Source organism: Brassica napus, chromosome A2 (assembly GCF_020379485.1).
Source record: "Brassica napus cultivar Da-Ae chromosome A2, Da-Ae, whole genome shotgun sequence".
Classification (NCBI taxonomy): domain Eukaryota; kingdom Viridiplantae; phylum Streptophyta; class Magnoliopsida; order Brassicales; family Brassicaceae; genus Brassica; species Brassica napus.
Genome location: NC_063435.1, coordinates 4,999,357 through 5,013,546, shown reverse-complemented (window position 1 = coordinate 5,013,546; position 14,190 = coordinate 4,999,357). Strand labels below are relative to the sequence as shown.

The following is a 14,190-nucleotide window of genomic DNA, read 5'->3' as shown; positions in this document are numbered from 1 at the left end:
CTTTGCGTGCTTCATGATGCTTCTAGTCATCTCCATCAATGTTCTGTTTCGTCTTTCAACAACTCCATTCTGTTGTGGAGAATATGGAGCTGTGAGATGTCTATTTATTCCGTGATCTTCGCAAAAACTTCGAAACTCTTGAGAAGTAAATTCTCCGCCTCTGTCTGTTCGTAGTGTCTTGATCATAGCTCCTGATTCCTTTTCAACAATTTTCTTGAACCGTTTGAAGCTTTCAAAAGCTTCGCTCTTCTCCTTTAACAATATTGACCACATGTAGCGTGTGTGATCATCGATTAGCACAAAGATATATCGGTTTCTTCCTGCGGTTGGTGGGGATATTGGTCCACAAAGATCAGCATGAATGAGCTCTAGAACTTGGCTAGCTCGGTATGTTGTTGCCTTTGGAAATGATGCTCTTGCTTGTTTACCCATAAGACAAGAAGTGCAAGTCTCTTTCTCAACTGATATGTTTGGTATGCCAGTGATCATCTCTTTGCTTATCATCATCTTCATAGTGTCTGTACTGACATGTCCTAACCTTGCGTGCCAAGTAGCTGACTCACTGATTTCAGTTAGTTGTAGACACTTCATGCTTTCGACTTCCATGGTTACCTTATACAACCGGTTCTTCGATCTTATCGTCTTCACCAACAAGTTGCCGTCTTTATCGTACAGTGTTAAGTAATCATCTCGCATCCTGATGTCGCAACCGGACTCTGTGGCCTGTCCAAGACTGATAATATTACTCTGTAGATCCGGTATGAAGTATACATCTGCCAAGATTTTTCTTTTACCATCTTTTGTGATGAAAAGAATTGAGCCTTTACCCTTAATCTCTATTCGAGAATCATCGCCAAACCTTACTTGCCCTGTAATTTTTTCATCAATCCTGCAGAAATATTCTCGATTTCCCGTCATATGATTGCTTGCTCCGTTGTCTAGGTACCAAACATTAGCACAACTCGAATGAGTTTCAAACTTGCTTGGCACGATATTCTTCTCATTGAGGAACACAACTTCATGCATCATCAAATCCTCTGCTTCCCTTGTGCTTTCATTATCAGTTTCTTGTGCTTCTTGGAGCTTAAGCTTTAGATCAGGACAGTCGTATACATAGTGTCCAGTTTTGTCGCACCGAAAACATACTACTCGAGACATGTCTCTTCCTTGTCTCCAATCTCCTCCTTGTCTCCAATTTCCACGGCCATTGTAACGACCTCGTCCTCTTCCTCTGTTATTATACCTTCCTCCTTGTCCTCTGCCTCTGCCATAACTTTCTTGATGATTTTGAGACTCCATATTAGCGTACATAAGTTTTCCTTGATCTTCCTGTGTATCATCTTCTTGAATTCTCTCTTCATAAGCTTTCATCCTACCAACGATATCTTCGAAGGTTGTTGTATTGAGATTGAGTACTTGTTCGAGTGCAGCGATGATATGGATATATTTCTTTCTTGGAAGACTACTTAGAAACTTCTTCACGAGTTTAGGTTCTTCAATTTCTTCTCCTAATTGTGATGACTTTGATGATAGTTCGGAGAGCTTTCCTGAGAACTCATCAATCGTATCTGTATCTTTCATCTTCAATCTATTGAAGTCATCCATTAGAGTTTGTAGCCGTGCTTCTCTGACCCTGTCTGCTCCCACATGTCTGGTCTTTATTGCTTCCCATACTTCTTTCGAAGTTTCAAGATTACCTACTTGAATAATTAGGGTTTCTGGTATTGACTGGAACAGGAGTGCTCGTGCCATGTCGCTCTTATCTCCATCATCTGTTCCGGGTTCTATAGTCTCCCAGACTTTATGTACTTTCAGCAAAACTTTCATGCGCATGCTCCACACCGTATAGTTGGTGGTGTTGAGCATTGGACACTTGATCGAAGGACTGCCCTCCTTCGGTGATTTAGCAACTACAGCTAAATCTCCCATGTTTGTCGTCTTCTCTTATCACAGGTTCGTCTTGTTTCGATTCCAATAAAGAAAGCTCTGATACCAATTATTGAAATCGAACACTTAGAATGATATCAAAACTCTTCTTCTTATTGCTTTAGAAACTTACACAAAACTAAAGCTTTCTCACAACTCTTAAGTTATACCACATCATGGTATCTCCTTATATATAAATCTTATTTTCCTAAACTCATTAGGAATCACATATTTCCTTTTCTCTTAATCCTAACCTCATTAGGATAACTTATAACCTAAGTTAACTTTAAGCTTATGTCAACATAATGTACCTGACATGTAAATTCACATAAGACACGTTTCCAAATTCCAACTGTCACCATTCAAATAACGTTATTATTCTTTCATCTGCTTTCAATTGGATTTTTATAATAAATAAATAGCACCGTTGGACGGACTCTTTCGTTCTTTCTAGGTTGACTCGACTCATCTCAATGTTCTGAAACTCTTGTGTTTTCTCTTTTCTTCACGCGAGACTGTGCTTCGACTCCAGTCAAGGAAGAGATCTCTTTGATTACGGTTTTGATTTGGGGGTTATTGATTAGGGTGTTCTTTCTAGGTTGACTTGACTCATCTCAATGTTCTCCGGCCTTGACTGTTCTCGACTCAACCTATACGCTTATTAACCACGTGGGTAAAGTAGGTATCGCATTGGGCGGCGTTAGATGCAGCGCTTTTAAATTGTGGATTCTAAGTGAACCTGGTGACTGGATACCCATGAGCGTCTCCACAGAGATTTTCGACCAAGATCCACTCGTGAACCATACTGTATCTTTTGAGGGGTCTATCTCTGACGGACGACTCGTCTTCAACCTGGTGGAGCACTATTTTTTTACCAAACCGACAGAGGAATCTGTATTCTACTATGACTTACAAGATGGTACGTACACGAAGCACAAGCTCCCATTTCAACGCAGCAGTCCGGCGATCATCATCTGGAATCGCAGTGACACCATTCAGATCCTCTAGAGTAACACTCCTCTTCTTTTTTTATGCTCACAAGTGTGCTTGTCTCATATTTTTTCTTTCTCTCTTTGGCAGGTCCTCCATGATCGAGCATCTACAGCCAGCATGCATCTCTTTGATGTTTTTTAATTGTAAGAACATCCGCAGAACACCATTCAATCTTCTTCTGCTTGTCTCATATAACTTTTCTTTGTTTGGCAGGTCCTCCACGATCGAGCATCAACAGCCAGCATGCATCTCTTTGATTGTTTTCAGTTGTAAGAACATCTTCGGTCTTCTTCTTTGTGGAGTTGTGAGAGATTTTTCTTCGCACAGTTGCCTCTTTTTTTTGCCCTCTTCTCTCTCGCATCAAATATCTTGTTTGAACAAATCTGCGAAATTTATGAATGTCACAGGAGTAAGTATAAATATCAGAAAAATTCGACCAAGTCAAACTAACGTAAAATAAAACTTTTAATAGGTTGCTGAACAATATCAAAGATGAAGATCTAAATAAGTACAAAACTATAAAAAAAAGTTATGAATGTTGTGAATAACAAAATAAGTAAATGTATAACTATAGTTTTTGTTTATGATTATTATATATATATATATATATTTATGTTGGAAAGTAACGAGAGATGAGAGCAAATGATTCTTTTATTATTAACAAGAGGGCAGCCGATTCTTTTATTATTAACAAGAGGGCAGCCACGGCCAAAGCCCAACCAACATGGCAACATTAGGGGAAGCGATCATTGCACCAACGTTGATCACAAAGTAGAACCAGTTGGAGAAAGAGCTCATCTTAGACTCTTTCTCTTCTTTGTCTTTTTCTAAAACTTCTATCTTGATCATTTTATTAGCTAAATAAATACTACACAAAAGACAAATCAAACATTACGCACACGAGAAGTGTTAATACGACATGATTTGACTTAAAGCATCTCCAACCCATAACATTATTTTAGTGTCAAAACCACACTATTTTAGTGTAGTTTCAACACTAAAAACAAATTCATCTCCGACCACAACACTAAACTTCATACTAAAAGCTATTTTATAATATTTAATTTATTTAAATTTTCGTTTTTAATAATATAATTTATTAATAAAATAAGTGAATAGTATTTTAGTGGAGTGAATAGTGTTTTAGTGTGGTGAATAGTGTCACACCAAATTTGGTGTAAAATTATAGTGTTACACTAAAATAGTGTGATTTTTAGTGTTGGGTTGGAGAAGGTTTTAGTGTAAAATTCACACTAAAATAGTGTTTTGCAGTTGGGTTGGAGATGATCTTACATAACAGATATCAAAACGGAGTATCAGAAATAATTAAATTGATTTTATTTTTGTTGAGCTTGTTTTGAAAATTTAATGCATATGCATTAGCTCGAAAGAATAAAAATGACAAATAAATTGTTTTTGTAATTTAATGCATTTACAGAGAGTTTTTTTTTTTTTTTTGATCAAACCATACTTGTATTTAAAGTAGAAAGGTTTAAGCTCCTTCAGAGGAGGATACAAAGCTACATCGAACCAAACAAACCAAAGAGCTGGTAAAATAAAAGATAGGGTGGCGATACAAATCATAAAAAGAAGCCATAAGAAATCGCATGACAACGGTTTCAAAAGCTTCTTGGAAGATCGCATCTAGTGTAATCCATAGGACCACACATACTGCACCAAACGCAGAGGAGAGTACTCGCTGGGAGGAAGATCCTTGCAATACCAACGACACTTGTTCATCCAATTCACTCCATACATGAGGAAATATTGGGAAAAGAGACTGCTCCAAACAGGAGACAAACGGATAATCTGAATCCGCCATAATCATATTCATCCAGCTAACTTTATCAATGAATTTCTCTCTCAACTGCCACCAAAAAGAGAAATACAAATACACAGCACCAAAAGCTAGAATGAATACCGAAAGAGGACTGCATACAGCAGTAAGGGAACTGCACACAGCAGGAAGGGAACTGCACACAGCAGTAAGAGAACTGCACACAGCAGTAAGAGATCGCATTGAGGCGACAAAAGGACCACCAAAGAGCACAAAGGTAGAACCAACAGAAGTTAAGTCCATAAGTACATCATCGGCTAAAGCTATGGTCCTCAATTCCAAACTCACACAGACAAATAGCTTTATATCCCATTCAACAGAAGAGCAAAAAGCGGAAATTGACGAGCTGAAGTGAACCTGGAAACCCTTAAAAGGGAGGAAAGATAAGTCGGAACAGGAGCTGATGGAAGACCAGTCCATGTGTCGACATGAAGACGACTTGCATACCGAACAGAGCAACCGCCTGTAGACGAAAGTACTATCACCGGTAGACACAAGCGGAACATCACCACCACTTATCTTAGAAACCATCCATGGAAGAGGAAGCTTTAGATCTAAGATTCGGGTAAGAGCTTGGAGAGACGGACAGGAGGAAAAGCTGGGGCTTCGAGGAAGAGCGAGGAGAAAGGAAACGTCAGGAGGGTCTGGCGGTTCCGGTGGATCGATGGGAGAGGGAGCTTCAAGCGGAGGTGACTTACGCGGCGGCGGATCTGGAGGCGGCCTGAAACGCGACGGAGGAGCAGTCACCATCAAAGCCATGGAGGAGGAGAGCTGCTTCAAAGGGAGGAGGGCTGAGCGACGGAGCAGCCGAGGAGAGCCATCCTAAAGGCGTGCCTAGGAAAGCGGGCCTGTCCTCCCCTGACTTGTTACCAAAATGTGGTTGCATTTACAGAGAGTTATGTTTAACAAAAGTCAAGGGAAGAGTATATAAGTACTAGAAGGGTGTCAGCGCGTATTGATTTATTGTCGGTAGATATGTTTTTTTGGATGATATAATTATGTGGTCAATCTTATCTATAAAGAGTATTATTTGATATTTTATTGTGTTATGTAATATTAAGTAATATGTTAATATATTATGTGTTTGTTTTTTATTAATGTGTTGTTGTGTGTATAATAGTACTTGTTAGTGGTGAAGTGAGCTTCTAATATAAATTATATTGAATTTTAATAACTTTGCATTCACACATTTGTTGATTTTAAGATTGATGGTTTTAGCGCCAGAATTGTATTTTAATTTGTCACATTTTTAAACATTACTCTTTTAAAATGTTTTTTGCCCGTTTTCTATATTTTGACCTTGAACCGTCAGCATCTATGTAATTCGCTTACCTTTCCGGTGTGCAGTGCTTCTTGTCATCACTGAGAAAAAACTCAACTTTGTGTTCGTGTTTTTCCTCACATTCATCTCATGTGATATTATCTGACATTTGTTATAGATCATGCTTATGAGTTCCCAATTGTGCAGTTGTTTTTCACTGTGTTGTAGGTTGTTTTGGTCAATATTGATCCTCTTCTTTTTAGATTTTGGCTAATGTTATGAACTACATCTCGTTGGATTGGGTCAGAGTTCAGTTGTCTTTGATGTTGTCTTCCTCTCATTGACTTGCCGTCGATAGTCTCTGCTCGTCTTAGTTTTCAAGATTTGGTTTTTGGTGATCTAACTTCTATGCTCTTTTTCATAGCTCGAGGATGGTTCCGCGGTTTGCTGATTTTTTTCCGTCTTCTTTTCTATTTTTAATCTCTAATCTTTTTGCACCTTTCATTGCTGCTCGCGTATCTGGTGGCTCTTTTTCGTCATATTTGCTACTCCATGTTTGGATAGTGCTTTCTTTTCTGTATGCTTTGTGTGCTTATAAGGTTATTTCTAGTCTAAATTTTGAACTCTTGTTTTTCGGTAGTAGGCTTCCATTCCCCCTCCCTCAGGTTGTTTCTTTTCTTCTCTTGCTTCCCTTGGTGTAGGTGTGCGGAATTAGTCTTTGGAGCTTTGGTCTCTTCTATTTAGAGCTTTGTGGTTTTTCGCTTGCATGAACGTCTTGTATGTGCTTGTTTAGTTTGTGAGGTGCTTCTTATCTTTTAGCTGGTGGTTGTGATTCTGGTGCTTGAGGCATGTGTCCTCTTGTTACGTGGTGACTCTGGTCTCTTGGTGATTATTCTTTCTATGATTTTTTTGGGTTTTTTGGGTTGGTACTTGATCACGCTCATTTGAGCTCGGGGAAATGCTTTGTCTTATATTTTACTCCCTTTGTTCCAAAATAAATGATGTTTTAGAAATGTTTTGATGTTTCAAAATAGATGATGTTTTGATATTTTTATATTAATTTAATTTTTATTTAAAAAATGTGTGACCAATGATGTTTTATATTTATTTTTAAGGATTGAATGAATTAATTTTAGTTTATATTTTTAATGTTATTTTTTATTTTAGAGGACACATGTTATCAAATCCCTTGCCACTTATCGTAAGAAGAAAAAAAGCTAAATTTATATATAAAGATTTTCTTCTTGTTTCAGTCATACAAAATGAGAAAGAGAACGAGCTAGAAAAACCGGTTTATTTTACTTATTCAAAGGAAAAAGAAAAACCGTGATAGACATTATCTCTTCAAATAGATAATCATTATCTCTTGACAAAAAAAAATAACCATCATCTATATAATCTTTAACAATAGATTAATGAGAAAATAGTTTTTTTTTAGACCAAAAAATGGTAACTATGTCTCATTAAACTATCTCATATATTTCATGTCCAATTATACTAATTATTTTCAAAATGACAATACTACCCTTAAATTTTTAATTTTAAATTCGTAATTAAAATTAACAAAATACAATTTTGATTTTTTTAAAGAAAATTGTTTTTTTTCTAATTTCCTTTTTTTAAAAAAATAAATTTTATAAATAAAATTGCTTTTCTTTTTAATTTTGATTTTTACATATAAGGAAAAAGAATATTTCCTAATATTTTTTCCATATTAATGAAAATTATAAAAACTATGTTTATGTTTTCTCACTATTCTAATATGTTAATTTATTTGCTTATTTCAAATAATAAGTTTTGTACAAAATGTTACAATATTTAATTATAATATTCAATTAATTATAACTATAATATGCTATCAACAAAAAACATATAATTGTATTTAATAATACCAAATTTTTTAAATTAAATTGTATATATAATTAAACAATCTGTAACACCATAATCTTAAATTGAATAATTAAATAATTTTAACATAAACAAAAAATTCCATGTAAGTTATTCAAAAAGTATGTTATTCTGAAATTTAAATTTAAAATAATAATTAAAATTAACAAAATATAATTTCGATTTTTAAAATTTTCTTTTTTTTAATTTGTTTTTCTAAATTTTGTTTTTTTTTTAAAAAGTCGTTTCTCTTTTTAGAATTTTAATTTTTTCATATAAGGAAACAAAATATTTCCAAATATTTTTTTCCTTATTTTTAGGAACTAATTATATTTATCCGTAGAACTCAATAAATTTGTAGAACTCGGTTTATACTGACTTTTAGATTTATAGCAATGTTTAGCTTTTGATTTCTACAAGTTTAAGATTCTTAGTAAATCTGTAGAAATCGATTTCTACATCTTTTAGATTTATAGTAATCTGTGGATTTTGATTTCTACAAATTTTATAGTGATAGGTTAAGTGTAGAATGTGTATTCTAAAATAATTAGAATATTATTATTTGTGTAGATAATGTATTCTAAACATAGTAGATTCAATGAAAAAAGTGAAATTCATGTTCTACTTTGTAGATTATCAATTCTACTTTATGCAGAATATAATATGAAATTATTATTTAAACGTTTTTAAAACTAGAAAAAAATATAAGTAAATTCATATAGGTATTTCATAAATAGTTACTATTTTCAAAAAAAAAAAAAGGTTATAAAACTATATATTTAGTTTATTTTTCGAAATACAAAAAGGCATTAGAGGCAAAAATGATACAAAATAGATATTAGGCTAAATGGACATAGTTACCATTTTTTTTATCTAAAAAAAATCTTATTATTAATTAAGAAAAATTGTGGAGGAAATTAACCTAGGCGACTCTATACTTTAAACAGAAACCTATGCTATCCAAACCAAATATTTACGCAGTTGAGTATACTTCTATCTAGGGCTGTGCAAAAAATCCGGAACCAAAAAACCGAACCGAATCCGATCTGAAAAATATATGAATGAATTTAAAATTTTGGTATTTAGAAAACCGAAACCGAATCTGATCCGAACCAAAAATATGTTGGGTATCAGATTATATCTGAAATAGATTTATATACATATATATATATTAATTATTTTGTAGATTTAATGTATATTAAAAACTCTCAAAATATATAAAATACTTTTAAATTTTCCAAAATACTTGAAAATATATACAAATTCTCAAAAGTTTATGTCTAAAATAACTAAACTATACTCAAAACATCAAAAATACTTAAAATATCTATTGAATCAGAGTCCAAATATTCAAACCTAATCAGTTTATATGTTAATTTTATGTACTTTAACAAATGCTATTAAAATTTATATGTAATATATTATTTTTTTATAGATTTTGAGAAATTTAAAGTATATAATAATTTAAAATAATTTAAATGGGTTATCCGAACCTGCAAGAATCCGAACCGAACCCGAACCGAAATTTAAAAATATCTGAATAAAACTGAAATCTTTAAATCCGAAAATCCAAAACCCGAATAGACCCGAACCAAAACCCGAACGGACACCCCCACTTCTATCTCTCAGTTTGGTCTACTCTCTCTTCTCTTTCATATCATTCAATGAAATTAAAGTTAATTGGGTGAAAAACCAAAAAACTTGTGTGAGCGGTTTGTTTAGTTTTCCCCCTAATTATGAAGTTATGTTTTGGGATATGATGCAAATACTCCAGAAATTATGTCTATTCCTTGATCAAACATCTGCAAATTCAAAACATTATTAGGGGTTTTGTTAGACACAGTAGTTTTTATGTTAATATAAACGTGAAAAGAAATTACGTTTTACCTTTATCTCACCCTTGACATTAATCTGCCAATGTCAATGCTTGAAGCCTTGAGATCTATCTATCAGATAGATTAGTAAATTAAAAGACTAAATGTATGTAGATTCTTCAATGGTTCTTGGAATGCTCTCATTCACTGTGATTATCTATACTGAAGCTTGGTTATATGTCCGTGGTTTTATTTTAAAGTGGTGGAGAAGATGAGAATGCAAAAAGTTAGATTCTTTTGTATATGTATGGTCATAATGGCTTTGTGTTGTTTTTTTGGTGAATGCAGATTCTTAAGAACACAACAGGAAACAAGAGAGGAGGAGGTGGTGGTTCTAACGCTGATGCAAGCCTTTGAACTCCCTTGTTCTTGTGTTATTTATGTGGATAAAATTTACAGGGAATTGTATTAATAAATTATTGTCACAATCTTTATATTGCATGGGATGTGACTTCTGAGATAATATATAGAGTTATTTTGTAATCTTTAGATTTTCTTAATTCTTTTTTTTCTTGGTTGGTCTGATAGATTTTCCCAATTCGAAAGAATGCAATTGTCATGTTATGTTTTACTAAAACAAGTTTGAGTAACAACTTCAAATAGACAAAATCATGAGAAGAGTGAAAGCTTCTGTTCTCTTCTTCACTCATTATATCTCTTCCATCAAGGTATCATCTGAAAGTAAAAGAATAGGCAAGATTCAGATAAAGCATAATATTCCACAAACCAACATGTAAGAAACACAGCAAAAGTCAGTACCTTCATCATTTCCATCGTCGCTGCTTAATTCGGATTCATTATCCTTCTCACCATATAAATGCTCTTCTACATCTTCCTCCTCATCTTCACTTTCATCAGTCTCTTGCTCATGAACCCTTGTTTGAGTTTCATTTCCTGCAGCTTTACTGATCTGCCATAAAATAAAGGTGTCACTGGAACTAAATAGCCATATATGCTAATAACTTAATTTATAGTTAATTAAGAAGATAATAGAAAAAAAGAAGAAGATATTATAATTGATATGTTACCTCGGGACTTGGTAATCTGGGACAATAGTATAATATATATTTACACCAAGCAAATTTGACAGAACTAACCAATTTTTTTAGCTGTACTATCATCTCTTTACCTTATGCAATGTAGTAAGCAGCTGTTGTTCCTTTGGTTCTTGGGACATGATGTAATGACGATGGTTCACCATTATGCTGTATATCCATGGAAGAAGATACTTCCCACCACATCCTCTGTTAAAAAAGTTTGCACTTCTAGCGTAATGGGCTTAAAAAATTAAACCGACTATCTTTCAGAATATAAAGGGAAACCCTAAAACTAGTCTCGTCTCTCTTCGTCGCATAAACCCTAGGTTCTCTGGAAATATGCTTACATCCAGCCTTGAGAAAGCTGCTCTTGCTGGTGATTACGCCTCCGTCAATGGTATTCTCCGTATGGCTAATACTATTTTCAACAACTTTAGGCATCATGAGGCGGGTTTCGCTCCTCTGTTGCAACAACTTTTCCTCAAAACAGATTCTTTGATTGATTCTGCCGTGAGCTCTGGTGGTGAATCAGCAGCTATGCTTACGCCTCTCTTGGAGTCCCAAAGGCTTTGCTGCAGAATATTTTTCTCGTTGCCTGAGTGTTTCAAGGATCATATGAACGAGTGGATGGGAGTGTTTAACAAGTGTTTATCTTGTAATTACCCATCTTTGGAAAGCACAGCAGATGGGTTAGGGCTCGTGGATGATCTTCGTTGTGCTGTTTGTGACAACATTAACCTGTACATGGACAAGTACGAAGAAGAATTCCAACGATTCGTGGAGGGTTTTGCATTAGCTGTTTGTACACTACTCCGAGAGGTATCAAAGTCTCCGATCAGGGATCAACTAGCTACTACGGCAATCAAGTTTTTGACCACTGTCAGCACCACAAGTGCGCATCATGCTTTGTTTGCCAATGGGATCAGGGATATCTGCCAGAGTATTGTGATTCCCAATCTTTCTTTGAGGGAGAAAGATAAACAACTGTTCGAGATGGATTTTATGGAGTTTATCCGTCGAGACATGGATGGAAATACTCGGAGGGGAATGGCTTGTGAGCTGCTCAAAGGACTCGCCACATATTACAAACCACAAGTGACACAAGTAGTTTCTCATGAGTTACATAAGCTCTTGAGTTCCTTTGCAACAAATCCCGCTGCACAGTGGGAAGATAAGGATTGTGCAATTTACTTGGTCGTGTCTCTGGGTGCAGATTTTTTTGATGTTCAAAGCTTCTTTGCAAACTTTATAATCCCCGAGTTGCAATGCCCCGATGTGGACAGTTATCCAATGCTAAAGGCAGGGTCCTTGAAGTTGTTAACAATGTTCCGTAGTCATCTACCAATGCAGTTGTTCCCGGAGGTGGTCCGGTTCCTTGGAGCTGAGTCGAACGTGGTGCACTCATATGCTGCTATATGCATAGAGAAGCTCTTGCTACTCAAGGACGAAGGTGGAAGGAGGAGGTATGTGGGCAGTGATATAAGTCCATTTTTTGCTCCAGTTGATGACGTCTCTGTTGGATCGTACTGAATCTGAAGAGAATCAATATAGTATCAAGTGCATAATGCGGGTTCTTGGTGTTGCGGAAATCACACGGGAGGTTGTTGACCTTTGCTTGGGACGCTTGACCACTGTTTTCAGTCAAGTGGTTAGAAAGAATCCTACCTTTAATCACTACATCTTTGAGTCCGTGGCTGTGCTTGTCCGAAGGGCATGTGAAGGTGATATTTCGCTAATTACTGAATTTGACGCGAGTCTTTTCCCAAGGCTGAAGATGATTTTGGCGGATGATGTTCGCGAGTTCATACCTTATGCGTTTCAGCTTCTGGCTCAGCTCGTTGAGCTCAACATACAACCTATTTCACCGGACTATATGGACATGTTGTTGCTTCTCCTCGCACCTAATCCTAATTGGTGGAGGAGCCACCAAGTCCCAGCACTGGTGCGTTTGCTTCAGGCTTTCCTGCAGAAAGCACCTCATGAGGTTACTCAAAAGAATCTGTTGGGTCAAGTGTTGGGGGTGTTCGACAAGTTGGTTAAAACTCCTAGCACAGTCGAACAAGGCTGTTATGTGCTCAACGCTGTTATTGAGTATATGGAGTACGGTGTGATTGCACCATACATGACGTTTGTATGGAGTTCTCTCTTCACACACCTTGAGCAAAAAAAGTCTGTCAAGCTCCAGAAATGTCTAGTAATATTCATATCCCTCTTCTTGGTGAAGCACGGACCAGCTAATCTAGTCGACACTATGAATGCTGTTCAACGCAACATTTTCATTGCGATCGTGGACCGTTTCTGGATTCCAGACCTTAAGCTGATCATGGGAACTATGGAGGTAAAGTTAACCGCAGTTGCCGCGACAAGACTCATATGTGAGACTCCAGCCCTTCTCGATCCAGCAGCTTCTAAGTTATGGGGGGGAATGGTGAATAGTATAGTGTCTCTTGTTTCAAGGCCTGAGCAGGAAAGAGCCATCGATGAACCTGAGATGCCAGACAACACAGCTACCTTTGTGAATCTTTACAATGTTGGGAGAAGAGAAGTGGATCCTCTCCAAGACATTACAGATCCAAAGCACTTCTTCGTGACTTCTCTGGCCATGCTTTCTGCTTCTCATCCTGGTAGATACCCTTGGGTTATTCGTTATAATCTCGAAAAAGCAAATCAAGATGCATTGATCAAGCTTTGCACTGCTTACAACTGTGCAATTGTTTGAAAGTAAGTTGGTTTACTCTACTTTTGAGAATGTTTTTCCGTATTTCTCTTTCTCTTCTTGGCTTTGGATTTGTTAATCAATCTTGATGTGATGTGATCGTAACAGGAGAGATTGGTGTGAGGAGAAAAGAGGAGGAAATACACAACAACGTTGCATTGCTTCTGCCAAGAAAAGGGGTAGTAAAATCATGTTTTCTTTCTGTCTTAAATCGGGTGTTTCATATCATTCGGGTGTCTTAAATTTCTTTGTTTGGTTTTGAAGTTTTCTTCATGGGGGTGGGTTGTTTTTTTTTTTTTTTATCTCTTGTATTGTGTTACAATTTACAATGCGTTTATTTATGTCTTTGTCGGCTGGTCACTTTTTTTCCTTTTTTTATTTGGAAAATTTATCATTTAAATCTCTAATTTTCAAATTTGGTTGGAGAAAGTCATGAACTTTGCCTTAGACCATTTAAAGCATCAAATTAGCTTGAATAACCATTTTATACTTTAATTTAATTTGACTAAACTAAACTAAAGACAACATTAATTTGGATAACAGATTGATTTAACGTAGTTAAAGAGACATATTTTGATTGTTTGATGTGTTAAAATGAGACATACTTTGATTGTTTTGTTACCACCACCACAACCAAAATGATTATATCAAACCATCAT

At 35.6% G+C, this 14,190-nt stretch overlaps 2 protein-coding genes and 1 long non-coding RNA gene across 3 annotated transcripts; 2 read left to right on the top strand and 1 right to left on the bottom strand.

Annotated features, from left to right (window-relative positions):
- Nucleotides 1-2,252: 2,252 nt before the first annotated feature.
- On the top strand, nt 2,253-3,792 carry LOC125583642. Its single transcript, XR_007320685.1, has 3 exons — nt 2,253-2,935; nt 3,007-3,062; nt 3,133-3,792. It is a non-coding gene; the product is annotated as an uncharacterized LOC125583642 (long non-coding RNA).
- A 629-nt stretch (nt 3,793-4,421) lies between these two features.
- Nucleotides 4,422-5,515, bottom strand: LOC111213530. Its single transcript, XM_048761357.1, has 3 exons — nt 4,841-5,515; nt 4,592-4,786; nt 4,422-4,439 (listed from the first exon to the last, which is right to left on the bottom strand). Exons 1-3 carry the CDS (start codon nt 5,513-5,515, stop codon nt 4,422-4,424), a joined length of 888 nt encoding a protein of 295 aa, XP_048617314.1.
- A 3,223-nt stretch (nt 5,516-8,738) lies between these two features.
- On the top strand, nt 8,739-13,891 carry LOC106408334 (exportin-2). Its single transcript, XM_013849130.3, is given in 3 exon segments — nt 8,739-12,303; nt 12,305-13,536; nt 13,640-13,891. Coding segments are annotated over 2 exon segments (2,379 nt in total). The 5' UTR covers nt 8,739-11,154; the 3' UTR covers nt 13,535-13,536; nt 13,640-13,891.
- Nucleotides 13,892-14,190: the final 299 nt, after the last annotated feature.

What these genes read in the sequence shown, in the direction of transcription:
- LOC111213530 (XM_048761357.1), bottom strand. Translation starts at nt 5,515, where the DNA reads ATGGCTTTGATGGTGACTGCTCCTCCGTCGCGTTTCAGGCCGCCTCCA. An exon ending in CTGTATGCAGTCCTCTTTCG is followed by an intron (nt 4,787 to 4,840) that starts GTATTCATTCTA and finishes TTTTGGTGGCAG; the next exon opens with TTGAGAGAGAAATTCATTGA.